At 40.5% G+C, this 20,857-nt stretch overlaps 1 protein-coding gene across 6 annotated transcripts in view; it reads left to right on the plus strand.

Annotated features, from left to right (window-relative positions):
* Window positions 1–20,857, plus strand: part of LOC122557209 (exocyst complex component 1-like) — a 106,488-nt gene that overhangs the window by 60,075 nt on the left and 25,556 nt on the right. For all 6 annotated transcript variants that reach the window (XM_043704653.1, XM_043704650.1, XM_043704648.1 and 3 more), the window contains 4 exons: window positions 2,822–2,949; window positions 12,285–12,335; window positions 15,781–15,888; window positions 17,697–17,779. In XM_043704653.1, coding sequence (XP_043560588.1) covers window positions 2,822–2,949; window positions 12,285–12,335; window positions 15,781–15,888; window positions 17,697–17,779 — 370 coding nt within the window. The remainder of the gene's footprint in view (window positions 1–2,821; window positions 2,950–12,284; window positions 12,336–15,780; window positions 15,889–17,696; window positions 17,780–20,857) is intronic.

Raw genomic sequence — 20,857 nt, forward strand, 5'->3', positions numbered from 1 at the left:
ACCGCCAAACCACAACAACCCGATGGTCGGAGGAGGAGCGTCTTATCTTCCGACTGGGAGCCCTCCAACCGCAGGGGATGAACTTGGACTTCACCAGTTTCTTCCTCCCCCCTCCCCCCACCTTGTCTCCGCCGGATCCTTCCAGCCCGGCACCGCCTTCCTGCCCTGCAGTCTTCTTCTTGCCCTCTCCGCCTCCACCCTACTCCGACCTATCACCTTCACCTTTACCTCTTTCCACCTATCACATTTCCAACGCCCCTCCTCCAAGTTCCTCCTCCCTACCTTTTATCTTCTCCTGCTGAACACTCTCTGCTCATTCCTGAAGAAGGGCCTGTGCCCGAAACGTCGAATCTCCTGTTCCCTGGATGTTGCCTGACCTGCTGTGCTGTTCCAGCAATAAAGTTTCAACTTTGATCTCCAGCATCTGCAGACCTCACTTTCTCCTCCGGGCTGAATCTTGTGGCTAGTTTGCATCAAGTTTTTTGGAGGAATTTCCACTGACAAACCGAGTCGGTTTTCTCGCCATTTCTTATCAAATCTGACTGTTAACTTTCAATCCCACCCCTATGGTATCCATCTTGTCAATTCTGGCCCCATCTTACCATATACTTTTCCCAGAACAAGTTGCCATTCAGCGGATATACCGAAATTTACTAGCATCCCTTTGACCCTTGCCATCTTTGAAAGTTGATTGAGCACTCTGACAGGAACTGTCTGTCTGCAGCTGCTTTGCATGGTTCCTGACATTTGCCACAGATATGGCAGACAAAAGGAAATCTACACACCATTGTGTGGGCAGTGAACTGAAAGTCCTGCTGGACAGGATAGTGCAGAGGCAGGATTTGAATGACTTTCTCCAATCCACGAGTGTAAGTGCCACCATGTTTTCCTCATACCTCACACTGACTCTATATCTGCTATTATAGTCACCTTCAAATCTCCTGTCCTACCACTCGAACTATTGTCTGAGCAGCATCTTCACTCAGTTCTTGACACTCACCCCAACCATGATACCAGTAACCCTGCATTTTCTCTACACTATCTAATCACTCACTCAGGAAACATCTCCACCTACACCAAAAGTGATAGCTATGCCACCCACTTTCATCCTACTTAATACCCCTCTTGTTCTTATTCCAGGAAGAAAACAGCCCCCAATAGGGCAGAAAATTTCATGATGGGTGGTGGGCTGTGTGACATTTAATTCCTCGTCGCTTGTGTGCACAGCATCCTGACTCTGACCATTCCTCAGTTGATTGCTTGACTGACTGTTTCCAAACCCCTGGACTGGTATCAGCCCTTGACATACTGGGACAACACACCCTAAGCAAAGTTATCCCGTTGATTTGACTAAGGCCTATCTACTAACAGCCATCAAGCTTCCTTTCTTTGTGTGTGTGCTAAATGACAAAGCAACACAGAAGTAAAATGAATCTCATTTTTCTAGCTAAGGGGGCAAACTACATAAAAGCAAGCAATGCAAAGGAGGGAGGCTGTGATCATCCAAATAGGCTCAGAGTGAGTGTACATGAGGACGGTGAGCAAAAGTCCTAAAGGTTCAACCTGATTCAGTCCATTAGCTGTGTCATGACTCTGAGTGCAGTGTCCTTACTGCAGTATTGCAATGATACTTATCGGTGCAGCATGGAAGTGCAAAAGCACTACATGGATCAGAGGTGTTGCAGCCCAGGGTCCAACACGGAGGTCCTTTGGAGCAAGCAGTGAACTGAATATGCCAGGTATTCCCTCTGCTTTTCTATGTCAAGGTTTCTCAATGCCTAGATTATTTGATGAGTTTGTTGAGATAGAAATCTGAATATTAGTCAGATGAGTTAAACTGTCAACAGGGCATCTAACAAACAATAATCCCATCAAATGGGAACTCATCACTGCCAATGAAAACTCAGTATGCCACTCATGAAAAGTACAAATGACAGACAAAGATGAACTTGATATCAGAATTGGCTTTGTCAGAATTCCTGTCTAATTATGCCACAAATTCTGTCAAAGCCCAAGTTATTCAGACCCTTACAATTTCCACCCAATATCTTGTCCTCACATTGGTCGATACCGTCTGTTATACTTGTTGGCAATACTACTGTGTTAAATGGAATAGATTTAGAACAGACCTAGCAACTTAAGCCTCATTCCACACAGCCTGCAACAGACAGAGATAAGCAATGTCACAATTAGCTGATGAAATCAAAGCTGCTGACCTGCCACATCCACTCTGTGGTGGTGGTCTATAGAATAAATGGCAGGAGAAGGAGGTTTCACAGATATTGCCATCCTTAATGATGGGGGAGACCAGTATATCAGTGGATAAGACAAGATTTTTCAATATTTGCAGAGGGGTGTCGAGGCTGGATCATTAAGTATATCCAAGGCTAAAATGGACAGATTTCTAATCCGTGAAGGAATCAAGGTTATGGGAATAAAGCTGGAAAATGGGGTTGAAGATTATCAGATCAGCTATAATATCATTGAATGCCACAGCAGACATGATGGGCTGAATGGGTAATTTCTGCTTCTATATCCTTATGGTCTTCTGTAGTGGAGCATAACGATGTATCGGGAGAGATGTGAAGAAGGCTCATATAATATTGACAATGTCTTGGGAGAGGAGGCTAGTGGGAGGCAACAAGGAAAATGAACATTGTGGGGTCAGCTAATGGAGATGAACAGTGGGACTACAGCAAAAACAGTGGGTGGTAAGCGCAAGGCATGCGCAATTATTCCTGTCTTGCAGCAGGAATTAGGGGTGAACATTTAATGTAAAATCCGTGATTATTTTTTTAAAATTGTGTGCTGTGATTTTCAGGAATTCAGGAAAGTTTTGAAAAGCTGACTGCTTCTACATCCAATCTACAGAAAACACTTTTCAGAAACTCTTTATATGAACATTTAGGATCAGAAACTGACATTGCAGATCGTCGAATGATGGACAAGGTGCAGCAACAGTCTCTGTCCTTAATTTCATTTAGTAATATGTTAGATTCAATCTGCGAAGGTAACTTTGAAATGTTGATATCATAAAATAATGCATTGGTACAAAGAATGTTGAGAGGTCTTGATGCACATTGGATATTGTCTCTGCCTTTGAGTCATGAACTCCAGATTATGGCACTTCCCTCGGAGATGGTAGCCAAGGAAGCTGGATTCATGTAATGGCCAAATGAATTAATTATCAATTGTAAATGCTTCTAACTCTTGCAATGGCAAATGTTGCCAACATGACTGATTCTTGGTCAGCCACCTGATGGAAAGAGAGTTGGAGCCTCTACCATCATTATCCATTGCTTCAGACTAAAACAAATAATTTGTTGTAACAAGTAATAAGTGCATATTGCCACAGAAACCCTGACTCCCTTTGTGTTTTGTGACACACACTGCACTGTCAACAGTTTCTTTTTAACATTGTAGTAAGGTATTTGTGAATTGGCATTGATAATCAAATGATGGCTTCAATTTTTACTGATGCTCCTAAACTACTTGATGTATTTATTAGTTATCACTTTGTTACTTTCTACTCTTAAAGATTGCAGTATAACTTAAGAAGTCCTGAGATAAAATCACTTGCACGTTATTATCGTATGTTAGATCTTATAGGCATGTTACGTACAACTAGAGGATCTCAGGATAAATCAATGTAACTTTAATTCTTGGTTTCTATTCTCCTCAACTGTGTCCCCAATATCATTCCCATCCTGCAAATTGGAAATTACTTCTTTGTAATTTTTTTTTACCCTTATTTGCGCTAACTCACCAATTATCATTGGGACGAGAATTGCATTTTTCCTTTGAATGAAGGAATAGTTGATAGAAGAGCAGCAGGAACAGTACCCTCAACAATAGGGATGATTAATAAGTGGGCCTGTTGGTAGACAGCAGGTAAAGCAACCTCTTAGAAAGCCGTAGCCAGTCCAGAGGATCCATGGACCGAGAATCAGTTCTTTTACATTTCTGAAGAAGACTACATCAAGAGGTTGTGCTTCGTCAAGCAAGCTGTTGCTCCTTTATGCACTCTCTTGCAGCAGCCCCTGCTGCCTTCTGAACCAGGAGGTCATATTTTGCCCATGAATGCCAAAATCACCAGCCTTAAACTTTTTCACCTTCTTTCCAGGTTGCTAACCAGCTGCACAAAGTCGGTTCTACGTGCTTGCTTTGTCAACCAATGCATTTTCTCCCTGATAGGTGCTAACCTCCCAAATGATAGGCCTTTGTGATTTTTTAGAAGTGGCTGACTTTCCTTGTTTATTCCTATTAGAGTAATAGAAGATGTTCCAGGAATTTTTGTGAATAAAAATTTCCAATCTATGAACAGGTATGTGTTCATCTTAGATGGAAAATATGACTGTGTGCCCATTTCCACTATTTCAAGAACTTCATACTGAAATACTCGTCCATTTCCTTAAGAAGTGACGAGGAGCACACCTGACAGATATGGCTAGCGGCAACACCCCTGCACTTTTGCAGGCCCAAAATGTTTAAACCATGAGACCATCTGAAACGTGATGTTGATGGTGGCTATCCCTTAATTTGAGGACAATGTCTGCTTGAAGTCCAGAGTTTTCTGTTATAGCTTCTCATGTGACAGAACATACCGATTCTGACCCATGTAGTCATATGTGGAAGTTTGTCCCAACAAAATAGTAGGAGCTAGAGTGCAGGATTTGCTTTCTCTTCTTTCTTTATCTGGCACTGTTCTACATCATGAGTCAGATGCTGTGACTCAAAGTATGATGCAACTTTATTCACAAATAATTACCAAGTTGAAATTTGACAGTAAGCACCTCACAGTCATCCATGTCAATGCTAGCATGCTTCAAAGGACGTGTCTCTGAAGCATTTTTTTTTGTCCTTCCTTGGAAAATTATCTAATGCAGAGTTGAGAAAACAGGAGCTGGCAGGGGAAACTCTTTTTGACCATCTGGTCACTCTGTCCATTCCATTAAAATTGATTTTGCTGGAGTTTTTCCTTAATACGTAAGGAGCTGGCTTCAAGAAGACACATTTCTTCAATGGTATTCCCAAGGAATCTGAATGATGCAGCAGAGGCTTTGTTGACAGAATTTCTGTCTTGCATCACTGATGTACAGTACAGTTTCCACTACATTGCAGGACTATGAAGATGACAACTGCTCTGTAAGCCAGGACTTTTATTGGCTTTGCTGTCAAACACTCAGTAGAAGGCTGAGCTGGTGCAGATGATGCAGTGTTGGATCTCCTCCTCAATGATAAAGTTAAAAATCACACAACACCAGGTTATAGTCCAACAGGTTTATTTGGAAGCACTAGCTTTCAAAGCAATGCTTCTTCATCAGGTGGATCACCTGATGAGTAAGCAGTGCTTCGAAAGCTAGTGTTTTCAAATAAACCTATTGGACTATGACCTGGTCTTGTGTGATTTTTAACTTTGTCCACCCCGGTCCAACACTGGCACCTCCAAATCACGATTCCTCAATGATTATCATTTAAGAGAGGGGATTGTCAAATTTTGGGACATGTCAGCGTCTCTCCTTCACCATGAAAGGCAGGCGTAATGTTTGATCAGTTGTGAGTTGATAAAAGAATTTCATTTTGGCAACATTCAAGGGCAAGATTTTTGTATGAAATATTGAACAAATTGAGAGTGGCTTGCAAATCGGATGCAGCTGCAATGACGATGCAACCATCTACAAATTCTACATCATGTATGCCAATGGTGGCCAGTTTAGCTTTAGCATGGAAGTGCTGATGGTTAATCTAAGAGGAGAATCTGAATGTTTAGCAGGGGTCCTGATTTATAGGGGCTGCAGATTTGTGAGTTGATTTATGCTTTGTAAATGATTGATGTTGCAGTATGTAAGAAATGTCCTCTGGAAATCTATCCACTGGTACATTAGTTTTATGTGGGAATTTCAGGACACTTCTCATGCTGGAAGTGCCAATAGCTGTAGGAGTTTAAACTATGGATTTGGGCTTGAACAACTGGTGTCCGGTTCAGTTAGCTCAGTTGGTTGGTTGGCTGATTTGTGACATAGAGCACTGCCACCAGCTCGGGTTCAGTTCTCCCGCTGCTTGAGGATACTATAAAGGACTCTCCTCACCCAATCTCTTCCCCTCGCATGAGGCATGGTGACCCTCAGGTCAAACTACTATAAGTCATGCCTCTCTGATGAGAGAGCAGACCTATGGGTCCGCTGCGACAATGTCAGCTTTACATTCACAAGGCTGAGAGCTACATGAATGGCACCTTTTTAATTGTGGTCACTCCAACTTAAGAGAATGCAAGCAGAGAGGAATGTCATCAGTCAAAATGGACTGGACAGATGACAAAATTATAGAGTCATACAACATGGAAACAGACTCTTCAGTTCAATTAGTCTAGACCAACCATGTTCCCAAACCAAACTAGTCCCACTTGCCTGCATTTGGCCCATATCTCTCCAAACTTTTCCTGTGCTTGTACCTTTCCAAATGTATTTTAAATGTTGTAACTGTACCTGCATCCACCTTTTCCTCTGTCATTTCATTCCACATGTGAACCACTGTCTGTGTAAAAGTAAAAGTTCCTCCTCATGTTCTTTTTAAATCTTTCTCCTCTCACCTTAAAAATATGCCCACTAGTTTTGAACTCTTCCATCCTAGGGAAAAAAACCCTTGCTATTCAACTTATCTATGCACCTTATGATTTTATAAACTTCTACAAGGTTACCCTTTAACCTCCAGTGCTCTAGTGAAGTCACAGGCTATGTTTATAACTCAAACCCTCCATTCCTGACAACATCCTGATAAATCTTTTCTGAACCCTTTCCAATTTAATATTGTCCTTCCTATAGCACAGAGACCAAAACTGTACACAGTACTCCAGAAGAGGCCTCACCAGCATCCTGTACAACCTCACATGGTGTCCCAACTCCTATACTCAAATGTCTAAGCAATTGAGACAAGCGTGCTATACGCCTTCTTAACGAGTCTGTCTACATGCAACGCAAATCTCAAAGAATTATGTGCCTGACTCCCTACGTCTCTCAGTTCTACAACATTATCCAGGGCCCTGCGATTAATTGTATAAGTCCTGTCCTTGTTTATAATATTTATTGCTTATAATGCAGGAGTCCCTTCAGTACGTCTGATTTTCCAATGCTTCAGAACACTGGTGATGATGATGGTTCCTGTTCGGAACCCAGCCAGATCTAAGTCCAGAGCACCAAGTCGAAATAAGGTTTACAATACATTTTTATCAACACATGAAGCACTTTAAATAAGGTTAGGGAGCTGCAGTCTCAGATAACCATATGAGTATAATATGATGGCCATACCAAGATCTGGATCAAAACAAGGCAGAACTGGGCATGTGTTCTTAGATGGAAGGGACCAAATCTTCCTTTAAGATTGGAAACACTCGACTTATGCACTTAAATGGCTCCCGATTGCATAACTGACTGCATGCAAATGATTGCATGTATGATATCATGGACTATTTGTGTTTTTACACTGGGGTCAGGTTAGCAGAGCAGTTTGTGAGTCATGTAACAGTAGGAGAGAAATGTGGATAAGGAAGCGCATTAGGGTCATTTCATTCTCCATCTTCATCTCTTGGTTTCTTCAGCAGGTCCCCACACACCTTCATGTCATTCCATTGTCACCTTCACACCCTTATTTATCTTCTATGCACCATCTTATCAGCTCGTGTCAACAAAGCAGAAACCACATCAAATACATAATTTGTTATTACGGCTTCTGGAAACTGACTTTCATTCTCAGATGAATGGAACACATGGGTTCTGAAACCATTCACATTTGAAATTCAGTGAAGCATGGGTAATTGCCACAGTTATATAAACAATAGACTATATTCTGGGAAGGATGCTCATTTTAGTTTCAAAGTGATGGTTAGATATTTTTCAAATGTCAAAATTGCAATTCTTATATCAGCCAGAGCAATTTAAATCTGAGTTTAATGACAACTTACAACCAAGGTCAAAATATTTTTTCTTTCTTGAGGACTCATCTTGAGACTATATTAAGGGCTATATTTTGATTTTTGGGGACAATATTTTGGATTTTAGGGGCTTCTGTTTCATTCCCACTAACTGAGTTATCTGGTGATGCTGCCATGGAGTGGCAGCACCTTATGTATTTGTGTTGGCATTTGGGATATGTGGACAGAATGAGAACAATTCATCAGTATCTCAACAATGATAAAAACTACATTAAACTTGAAGCCATGTCACACAATAAAAGCATTAATTTTCAATACACCACAGTATTTAAATTGGCATAAGGTAACAAGTATAAATTAACAGAAGTTTTTTTTCCCAAAGTAACTGATATACATTTCTGCAAATGAAAAGCTTTTATCCTAAACATATCTTCTGCTATGATGTCAAAAATATTGCCTTGTTATAAGACCATAAGACATAGGAGCAGAAATTAGGCCATCCAGCCTATCAAGTCTGCTCCGCCATTCAGTTGTGGCTGATAAGTTTCTCAACTCCATTTTCCTGTTTTCTCCCCGTAACCTTTGATCCCCTTGGTACCCATGACCTATCTATCTCAGTCTTAAATATACTCGATGACCTGGCCTCCACAGCCTTCTGTGGCAATGAATTCCATAGATTCACCACTTTGTGACTGAAGATGTTTCTCCTTATCTCCATTCTAAAAGGTCTTTCCTTTACTCTAAGACTATGCCTGGGGTCCTAGTCTCTCCTGCCAATGGAACCAGTGTTTCAATTAGATACCTCCCCCCACCAATCCTTCTAAACTCCATCAAGTATAAACCCAGAGTCCTCAAATGTTCCTCATATATTAAGCTTTTCATTCCTGGGACCATTCTTGTGAACCACCTCTGACATGTTCCAGGGCCAGTACATCCTTCCTGAGATATGGAGCCCAAAACTGCACATAATAATTCAGATGTGGGCTCATTAGAGTCTTGGGGAGCCTCAGAAGTATATCACTGCTTTTATATTCAAGTCCTCTCAAAATAAATGCCATCATTGCATTTACCTTCCCAACTACTGACTCAACCTGAAAGTTTATCTTGAGAGAATCCTGGACCAGAACTCTCAAGTCTCTGCACTGACACTTTGAATTTTCTCCCAATTTAGAAAGTAGTCCATGCCGATATTCTTCCTACCAAAGTGCATGACCTCCACACTTTCTCACACGTAACCCATCTGCCGCTTCTTTGCCCACTCTCCTAACCTGTCTAAATCCTTCTGCAGCTTCCTCATCTCTTCAATGCTACCTGTCCCTCCATCTATCTTTGTATCGTCTGCAAATCTAGCCAGAATACCCTCAGTTCCTTCATTGAGATTGTTAATGTATAAAATGAAATGTTGTGGTCCCAACATTTGAGCCTTGTGGAGCATCACTTGTCTCAGGTGCCATGATGAGTTATCCCCACTGTCTGCTTTCTGCCAGACAGCCAAGCTTCTATCCATGCTAGCACCTTGCCTCTGACACCATGGGCCCCTGTCTTACTCAGTAGCTTTCTTTGCGGCACCTTATCGAAGGCCTTCTTGAAGTTATCATTTATGCACAAAACTGGAGCATTTTAACCTAGTAGCTACAACCTTATTTACTGCATCTCAGATCTCAGATTTATATTCAACAGCTGACAAATCGCTACTACCACCGCATTCCACACACTTATTTACAAGGATTTCATTGCCTCAGCGATTTAAATTTTTATTGTATTCCAGTTAGATGAGTATTCCTGTGCAGGCAGATTAAATACTGTCCTCTTTCCTTTGCAACCTCCTTCTCTGCACCCAAATCTTGAAACCTTCCTACCCACTCCTCCCAAAAGCTCCCTGTAGCTGCCTTCTGTCTCATGACATCTTTTCCAGCTTCCTATTCCACCTGTCACCATCTGCAGCCTCCCTCTTACATCCCTACCCCCCCCCCTCTCAAATACCCCTCATGGTCTCCTCATTCCTCCCTGTGTCTACAGTAATTCCTTAAGTGCAGCACTGACCTTTCTAACTGTGAGCCATTTCTGCAAGCACAAGTTGTTTCTCTCCCCCCCCTTGCTAGTGAAGAGGTCAGTAGTGAACCTATTAGCAGCAAATAAAGGAGAGCACCCAGTGTGTTGAGTCGCAGATCTTTGCTATTTCCTACTATTTAAAGGAGCATCTTTTTTTCCAGTTGGTTGCCCCTGTGAGTTAATTTTCACAGGTGATTTGGGGACTCTTGGGTTGAATCCAAACTCACATCTATATCTATGTTGTGCTTTTCCCCATTGGACAGTTGACATGATTTTAACTATACTATGCTGCTTTTTCTATTGAAAAAGCACTGTACTACATGTGAACAAATATGCACCATATAAATAAGGAGCAATGACCAAATAAAGGCCATTCAGCTCCTTGAGCCTGCTACGCCATTCACTAAATCATGTCTGATCTGATTGTAACCATAAATCCACATTCCTACCCACCTCGATAAGCTCTTGTTATGCTCTGATGAGAGAATTGTGAATTAGAATTGGAATCCCTACAGTGTGGAAACAGGCTCTTTGGCCCATTAAGTCCACACCCTGAAGGGTAACTCACCCAGACCCATTCCCCTACCCTATATTTACCCCTGAGCAATTCACCTAACCTGCACATCTTTGGATTGTGGGAGGAAACCTGCACACACGGGGAGAATGTGCAAACTCCACACAAACAGGCGCCCAAGGCTGGAATCAAACCTGGGTCCCTGGCACTATGAGGCAGTAGTGCTAACCACTGAGCCACCATGCTGCTCCAACTTATGCTTATAATCAAACTCCACTACTACACAAATTGTCACAAATGTTAAATGACCAGTTGAATTACTAAGATGGTTAATTTGCCTGATTTTAACTAGGATAAAATAAAAAGGAATTTATAAAATCAGTGCCCAAACTTTAATTTTCCCAGTTTATATTCCAGAAAATATGTCACATTTATACTTTGAAATGAAAAAGGCTGGTCAGTGAAAAGCCCAAATTATCTTTAAGAGACAAATTGGTTTGATGAATCACTGTATTAAAAACAAATTTATAAACAGCACCTAATGATAAAATTTGACAATATGAAAACACTTTACATTTACCCTTTAAGACCAGATTCTTTAGGGAAATTTTATGGAGGTAAAGGGGCCTCAGCTACCAGCTGGAGCGCTACAAGTGGTGTATATTACCTCCTTTGGCTTGAAATTTGGCAGGCCTTCCCCAATCAGGTAATTAACATTCCTGTTGCAGGCCTTCAGAAACAAGAACCTAGGGCAGGATATCCCACCTGCTAAGAATACAATTCAAAGGGAAGTGCAGAAACAGAGGGAACTGTGGATGTGCATGCAAAAGAGATTGTATAGACATCTGAAGAGAATAAGCATTCTGGACTACAAGAAAAGGGCAAGGGATTGAATTAATCTGGCAGAGATCTAGCATGGGTCGGATCGGCTGAAAGACCTCCTTTTGTGGAAAAATCATTTTGTTTTTCTTATGAGGTTGCATTGTCCAAGCCTTCAAAGAAAAGGGACATTTTTGATTAGTCCTGCAGATAATTTCAGTAGATTCCATGAATTGGTCTGCTTTCTGAAGATTTACATTGAGCGCTCACTACCCTCTTCAGAAACATGACTTCCTTTGCATTTCTTGTCTTAACACCTCAGTGCCTCAATGGAAATTCAGGAGGCTTCCCTCTGATCTGCTTCTGCATTGGTGTATATCTTCTTGTAGCCATGTCCTTCACAGTTACCAGCAACTTCTGTATGATGAATTCAACAGCTTGCTTTTAAAAGGGACAAGTTGTGTTTAAAACATGTAGGGGAGATTCTAACCACACACCCTGCTTGGCCTCTTTATTATTACACAGTCTATCAGCAGCCCTCGTCACCTTCAATTGATGCCTAATTCATTAGTTCAGCTTAATTTTATTTAATGAGGTCTTTTTGATCTGTTGATTTGTTTTGGCTGTTTAAGGAAACCGTAGTAGCCTTAGTTCATGGGTAATTAAATATTTTTGCCCACATTTGTTTTGTATGATTGCCAACATGATCAGCTGTAATTTATCATTGCAGAATTTGAGTCAATATGTTAAAAGTCTGATTGACAATCACATGCTAGATGTATATTTACATACACAGTAGCATCAAGGTTTATTTTTTAATACTACCTTCTTTCATTTTGTGAAAAATTATGGTAATTAGTATTTTTATGTTTGCTTTAGCAAAGAAATATCTGCACAGCATTAACCTGTAATACACTGACTTTAAATACCATCCTTTTTCCTCTTTTTGTGGTGTCACCTGTGATGACTAAGGCAAAGGATGAAGAGGATAAAGAATGGAGCATTTCTACATTTTGTACACAGGTATGACTCAATCTCAGTGAACAATCTAAAGTTTTACCTTTCTATATTCCTTTGGTGCCTTTTTAAATGGGTTCACCTTGGAATTAATAACATACAGTACTTAACCCAAAAATATATCAGGATGTAAATAGAATAGGTAACTTGAACAAGTGTGAGGAGCACTATTGATGAAAACAGAAATTGCTGAGGGTAAGTAGTGACAATTTATTTACATAAAATCTGAAAACTTTTAAAACAGCATCAAAAGCATCTCAGTGAAAGCCAAAAATAAAAGCAAAATAAATCCAACATGGAGCTTTTAGTCACCAATTAATTGCCTTTGTTGGTGATTGTGTCAATCTTATGGCACATATTTGCAACAGCTATCTTCGCAGCAAATGACACAGTACCATAGTTGGTTCTAAAACTTGCTGGGTGAATCAGTACAATCACAATGGGCTTCTGCACCAGAACAGTTCCTTGATTGACATCAAGGAGAAAGTGAGGTCTGCAGATGCTGGAGATCAAAGTTGAAACTTTATTGCTGGAACAGCACAGCAGGTCAGGCAGCATCCAGGGAACAGGAGATTCGACGTTTCGGGCACAGGCCCTTCAAGAAGGGCCTGTGCCCGAAACGTCGAATCTCCTGTTCCCTGGATGCTGCCTGACCTGCTGTGCTGTTCCAGCAATAAAGTTTCAACCTTGATTGACATCACTCTTGTAACTTTCCCCACAGATGCAATGTCTGAAAATATGTTTGGCAGTATTTTGCCTGGTGTGGCAAATCAGGTTGTGTTGGTTAACCATTGTCCTTGCAGGTCTTATTTCTTGTAACAGTGTATATACATCATACATCTATTTATCATTGCTTCTGAATAGGCACCTCAGTTAAAATCATTAGCCAGGCCAAAATATGAATTTGTAATATCAAAATTGCACTGACAACCTACTTTCAAAGATGGACCTAATTACTCTTATCTATGGCTACAGGTAGGTTGGGTGTTAGCTACAGATGTTCACTTAGGCACAGAGAATGTACAAGATTCTGAGTGATCCTTGACAGAGTGGATGTTGGAAAGATGTTGTCACTAGTGGGGAATTTGGAACTGGGGGACTTAGCTACAGAATAAGAGAATGCTCATTTAAAACTGTGGTACAAAGGAATTTCTTCTTCCAAAGGGTAGTGAATGTCCAAATGTTTCTACCACAGAAAAATGTGGAGGCTGCATCATTGAAAGTATTTAAAGAGTAGGTAAGTAGATTTCTGAAATATTAGGGAGTTGATGGCTCTGTTGAGGTGGCACAAAGAGAGTTCAGACCTGAGACAGATTAGCCATGATCTTGTTGAATGGAGGTACAGGCTTGAGGGGCTGAATGAATTACAACTCCTATTTTTTAAATGATGCTATTTCGCCCCATCAGTTTATCTTCCAAGCTTACATCCCTTCTATGCTGCTACCAAGTGAATCTGTATTGTGGACTGTAAGGAAGATATGCTAATTGTAAGCCTAAAAACAAAGGATGGAGTTTAATCGAAGTTATGGGGTCCTGAGCTCTTTGGAGAAAACCTGATGTATTAAACACCAGCCAGGTACTTCATGGGCAACAGTGGCTTTCTCCAAGAACAAGGAGCCTGGGGTATTCAAAGCTTTAAATGGGTTTTATGAATGGATTTTGTTTTTGCACTATTTCGTATATTTGAGTGAGAACTGTATTAGGCTCTTAGACTTTTTTTTCATCTTATGGTTCTTAAGGTGGATGGATGGTTGAATGATGGATACTGAGTGAATGGCTGTGAAAGTGGCATAGAGGTAGGAAGGACCATGCAGCGAAGGCAAGCGGGGTGGGGGGTGGTGGATGTTGTCATGGAAGTACCATAGGGGTTGAAGGAAGCATGGAGCTGCATGGAAAGGAGACATGAGATAGCATGATAGTATAGCTGTGTGGAATGCTCTGCCCCAGAGGGCAGTGGAGGCCCACTCTCTGGATTCATTTAAGGAAGAGTTGGATAGAGCTCTCAAAGATAGTGGAATCAAGGGTTATGGAGATAAGGCAGGAACAGGATACTGATTAGGAATGATCAGCCATGATTATATTGAATGGCGGTGCAGGCTCGAAGGGCTGAATGGCCTACTCCTGCACCTATTGTCTATTGTCTACATGGGGATTGGGGTGAAGGGTTGTGAAGGCTAGAGGGGCCTAAAATCTTAAAAACTACTGAGATGATTTCCGAGAGAAGCAAATTTGCCTTCTAACCAGCCCACCTTACTAGTCATCCAATCCTTCTGGGGCCAGTGCACTGACTTGGCCACACCCCACCTCTTTAGCATGAAAATTTAGTCCAGTGGAGCCCTTTATACTTCAGCAGATCTGCTGAGTCAGATAATTTGCTACCTGCCTCAGTAGCAAAAATCCAGCTGATAAGGGAACATCTTTCTAGGTTAAAGATAATTGACATTTCTTCTATTCTAACATGATTTATTTTAAAGGAAAAAAAATTGCCTCAGTTATGAAATACTGGGAGGTCTTGTGGCACAATGGATACTGTCCCTGTCTCCGAAACAGAAGTTCTGGATTCAACTCACAGCAGTTGATGGCCAATGAAGATGCATTGATAACTCTGCCAAATAGCTTAAGTATCAACTTATATAAATCCTTCCAACGTATGCCAGTGACAGGGTGATAAAAGAGAGATTCATGGTTGGAAGGCAACAGCAAACCACTGCAGTATCTTGGCAAGCATAATCATGGGCAACCGTCATTGTTAATGCTGTCCTGGAACACGGTACCTGAAGATATAACAGCGTAGTCATTATGATATTGAACAAGTAACTTAAGGTTGAGTTCTAATTTCTGCCAGACTAGTCAAAGAATTAAATTTCATAATTGGATAATTTACATATTAGAAAATTGCCATGAAACTGCTGCCATGCTACGTATAAAATAATTGGTTCATCAGTTTTTCAGAAGGAATCTTGATTCAAATTTTGTTTTATATACCCGAGTAGTTGGAAGGGTTAAAGGTCAGTCTTCATAAACCAATTCATAGAATCCCTAAAGTGTGGAAACCGGCCCTTCGGCCCAACAAGTCCACACCAACCATCTGAAAAGTAACCCACCCAGACCCAATCCCCTACCCTATTACTCTACATTTACCACTGACTAATGCACCTAACCTACACATCCCTGAACACAATGGGGAATTTAGCATGGCCAATTCCCCTAACCTGCACATCTTTGGACCTTGGGAGGAAACCAGAGCACCCAGAGAAAACCCACGCAGACACTGGGAGATGTTTAAACTCCACACAGACAGTCGCCCGAGGCTGAAATCGAACCCAAGGCCCTGGTGCTGTGTGGCAGCAGTGCTAACCACTTTTTGTTAACATTTTAGTAAATTATTACAAAAGCATGTTGCTTGATTGAGTTTTATGTCATTACTGTTATTTTTTCCCTCTCTCTTAAGATCATAGATCATGTATTAGCAGAACTGGAACCCATATGTATTGCAGAGGAGGAATTTATCACCAAATTCTTTATGATGACAGAAGACACATGCAGTGAAACACCACAGGTTTTGTAGTAACATTCTAAATTGTTAAGTTTTAACAATATATGTCCTTGTTTTTGACTTCATTATTTCAAACTACATAACACTTCTAGGATTTCACATGTCCTCAAAAAAGCTTGAAGCCAAATACTATCACTATTATCTAAATTGCTCAATGATAACATCTGTAATTTTTCAATGTAAAGATTTTATTATACTTATAAGTTAGAATCCTTCCTTCCAATTTCCACCAATCTATGCTAAACTTTCATCATATTAGAGGTAATCAATTTCTTTCTTGGTACTGAAAATTGTGGAAAACACAGTTAATTTGAAACAAAAACAGAAAGTGCTGGAAAAACAAAGCAGGTCTGGCAACATCTGTGGAGAGAAAAACAGTTAATATTTCAAGTCCACTGAGCCTTTGTCAGAACTGAAAGCAGCTGGAAAATTGTAATATTTATCCAATGATGAGGGGATTGGGGTCAGCTGGGGAAGGAGTGAGTTTAATAGATGGAGACAGTGCTCAGAAAGAGGAAAAAAAAGGAAGCAGATGAAGCAATTACAATAGTAAACTGGAGGAGAAGGGAATGTTGAAAACGTGCTAACAGGAAGTGTGAATTGGGTAACAAATGTGGAGGAAGGTGTTCATGTTCTGAAATTGTTAAATTCAACATTGAGTCCTGAAGGCTGTACCATACCTAGGCAGAAGGTGAGGTGTTTGTTGTTCCTCCAGCTTGTGTTGAGCTTTACTGGAGCATTGCAGTAGGCCTGAGATAGAAATGTTGGCATGGGAACATGCTGGTGTCTTAAAGGGAGCATGGGAACATGCTCCCTTTAAGAAATCTGTTCCATTGTCCAAGTTTCTCCGTCTCCATCCCAACTGCCTACTTCCGCAGCGGAACCTCCAAAATGTCCAACTTTTGCCTCGAACCAACCATCTCCTGTCATGGTGGTTGACAAGGCCCACCATGGTTCGATCCATTTCCTGCACTTCTTCCTTCACTCCTTCCCTTCCCTCCTACAAAAATGATCAGGTGACCCTTGTGCTCACTTTCTGCCCCACCGGCCTCCACATCCAAAGGATCATGAGTTGCTATTTCCATCACCTCCAGCAAGATGTCAACACCAGACACTATTCCCATCAGTATGAATATCAGCATTTCCCAGTTGCTTTCAAGAACATGGAATAGTACAGCATAGTACAGGCCCTCGGCCCTTGATGATGTGCCAACCTTTTATCCTACTCTAAGATCAAACTAACCTACATATCGTTAATTTTTCTATTATTCATGTGCCTATCCAAGAGTCATTTAAATGTCCTTAATGTATCTGACTTTCCTACCACTGCTGGCAGTGCATTTCATGCACCCACCACTCTCTGTATAAAGAACCTACCTCTGACATCTCCCCTAAACCTTCCTCCAGTCACCTTAAAATTATGCCCCCTCATGATAGCATTTCCGCCCTCGGAAAAAGTCTCTGGGTATCAACTCTGTCTATGCCTCTCATCATCTGGTCCACCTCTTTCAGTTCTAATGAAGGGTCACTGGACTCAAAACATTAATTCAGTTTTTCTTTCCACAGGTGCTGACAGGCCTATTGATTTACCTTCAACACTTTCTGTTTGAGTTTCAGATCTCCAGCATTCACAGTATTATTCTACAGCTAATTTAAATAGCAATGGCGTCCAGGTATTGCTGTTTTCTGATGAATAACTATATGAAATAGCTCATAAATTATTTGATAGATTCATCATCGGCATTAGCTGAGCAGTTTTTGAGTTTCAAACTCAAATGTTGTATTAATTACATTCAATCTTTTTTTTCCAGTTGTTGGGGAGTAAGTGTGATCTCGTTCATGCAGTTAACCAGGATTCAACGGAAAGAATACAAACTTATCGGAGTGCTACAGAGTACGTAACAACTATTGTAATGTAATGCTTGGGCTTATCACTTCCATAAGGATATATTGAATTATTGCATTTGCTACCTTCATATGTTTTTTTTTTGGGCTATTTATTAAGCAGTTGGAGAAGTGAGGTCAGAGATACCAACCCATCAGTTACCCTCTGGGTAGTATATGTAGAAAGTACCATGCTTTAAGAATGTCCATTTACTTATAAGCAAGTTGTTTGTCATCTTGGAACTTGTAGAATGATCCTGGAATAATTAACACTTCTTTTGCTTTGGTAGCATTCAAAAAAGCTTAAATTAATCCAGCACGATTTGGCAATGAATGACTAATCCAATGGCCTACCATATCTGTCCTAGCCTCTGTCCTTTGATCTTAAGGAAGCAGAACTGAAAGCTGCAATGAAAGATGGTCAGTGAGAGACTGGATAATGTTTTATTGGGGAGTATAGTACCAAATGCAGAACTGAAAGCTGTAATGAAAGATGGTTAGTGAGAGACTGGATAATATTTTATTGGGGAGTATAGTAGCAAATGCAGAAATGAGGACGTGCTTGAGAAAATCAATAGTTGCAGAAATGTCATAATGAATAGATGTCTAAAGGCTGGACAGTTGAGATTTTGGTGCAAAAGTAAGTTAATAGTAGAACAATTTTTATCAGGAATGGTCCATAACTAGAGTTGGGAAGTGAAGGCAAAAGTTATTGTTACCCGAAAAGGAGGACTTTTACCCAGGTATCCTTTTGGGTGACAGACAAAAGGAAAGGAACTGATTCAGACTTTAATTAAACAAACATTTCTTCATTTTAGTTCTTTAAGTACCAATACTTAATATAAAACATACATTCATTGACACATTTACTTCTTATTTCATCTAACTTAATTTCAATTTTAACTCAACTCACTTAACTTCACTTTACCTTGGCTTTACTTAATCCACATTTAACCCTAACTCTAATTTTAACTCTATAAGTTTGGCCTGAATCAAACATTACCCCAATTTGAATGAACTGCCGAACTTTGTTCTCCATGCAGTTCTTGCCTCATGGTTCGTTGTTCTCTCTGAAAGTAACTTCAGGGCACGTACTTTTTCAATGTGGTCTTGAAGGCTTCTTCTCCTCTCTCTGTGAAAGAAATTCCTTTGTTCTGTTCACTTATCTGAAAATGTGCACCTTTCCTTTGGCACTCAGCTTGATGTGAGCAAAGCTTGATGAAATCATTCGACCCCAACCAATGGAATTTACTGGTAAACAACTCCCAAATACTTACAGCAGGCCATAAACAGCTCCATAAAAGATAGTAGTGGTGCAAGTATGTCTGGAGACCACATTGGTTTCTTTTTCTTTGTTTTAAGATGGCATCAGAGTATGGCAACACTATAAATTTTTTTTACTATATTTTGTAACAAAATACAATAAATAAATCAAATCAAATAAATCACTTGTCCTGTGAAAACTGTGGAGATCTGGCTGTTATCACCAACTGGCATTTTAACAGTTCCTCCAACCCTCTAACGTATTCCTCCTTTGAACATCTCATCTAGCTGCACTTCTATCGCCCTTGTTTAAACTCATCAGTCTCTATACAAGGAGAGGCTGGATCTGCTGAGACCATTTTCCACTGGAGCTTAGGAGATCCATAAACCTTATGGAGGTTTATAAAATCACAAGGGGCATAAATAAGGTGAATAACAAGGTCTTTTCCCGAGGATGGTGGGGGGGGGGGAGTTCAAAATTAGGGGGCATACCTTTAAGATGAGAGGCGGAGGATTTAAAAGAGACCTGAGGGGCAATGTTTTGATACAGAGAATTTTCATATGTGGAACGAATTACCAGAGGAAGTGGCAGATGCAGGTACATTTCCAACATTTACAAGGCATTTGGACTGGTACATGAACAGGAAACGTTTAGAGGGATATGGGCTAAAGACAGGCAAGTGAGACTAGTTTAGTTTAGTTTGTCGGCATAGACAATTAGAAAGAAGGATCTGTTTCCATGCTGTAGGACTATAATGCTTATTACCCACTGATATGCCAGTAAAATATAACATCGGTATATCTTCACTGCTTTCCTCCCGTCATCCTCCGCACAACATAACTCCTTGACCTTAAAATGATTTCATCCTCCAGTTCAACTCACCATACTTTTTCTCTTGTTAACTTACTGTTGTCTTATTCCCTCCAGTAAACTCCTGAACCCATTTTGACAGCTACCGCCTCGAATTTGCCATCTCTTGCAATCTCACACTTCCACCCTATCAATTACTTACGGAGTCTTCTCTAATCAGTTCCTAACATCACTCTTTACTGATATTCCCTTTTCTTTCCCAATTCTAATTCCTTATGTGCCAACCATGAAAAATAGTTGTTCTACAATTCACTTATAACTGTGCTAGAATCCCAACTGTCTCGCCTTTGGACATCATTCATTATGACATTTCTACAATTATACATTTCCTCATCTCCAGATTTGATATTATATTCTCCGCTAAAACCATTACCCACTCTTATACTGATCATCTTCCATTGTAGCTTTCATTTCTGCTCCCTTAAGACCAAAGGACAGAAATTAGATTGGATACAGTGCGCCACTGGTTTAACTATTCATTGCCAAATCTTTCTGGGCTATTTTAAGCTCTGTTAAATGCTGACAGAAGTAAAAATGTTAACTATTCCAGCATTGTCCTAAAATGCAAAGATAATCCCAGTTTTTTATTCAACATTGTTTTATTCAGTCATGGGATGAGGATGTTGTTAGCAAGGCCAGCATTTATTGCCCATCTCTAACTGTCCTTGAATTGAATGGGCTTGCTCGGTGATTTCAGAGGTAGTTAAGAATCAGCCATGTTACTACAGTTCTGGAGTCACACGGAGGCCAGACCAGGTAAGGACAGAAGGTTTTTTTTTCCTGAAAGGACATCAGTGAATCAGATGGATACTTACAACAATTGACAATGGTTACATGAATGTCATTAGACTAGCCTTGTAATTCCAGATTTTTATTGGGTGTAGAGAGGAGACTGGGATGAGCTGTATTTAAAATATATATTGCCACCATCAAGTAAATTTCAAAGAATTAAGA

Source organism: Chiloscyllium plagiosum, chromosome 15 (genome assembly GCF_004010195.1).
Source record: "Chiloscyllium plagiosum isolate BGI_BamShark_2017 chromosome 15, ASM401019v2, whole genome shotgun sequence".
Lineage (NCBI taxonomy): Eukaryota > Metazoa > Chordata > Chondrichthyes > Orectolobiformes > Hemiscylliidae > Chiloscyllium > Chiloscyllium plagiosum.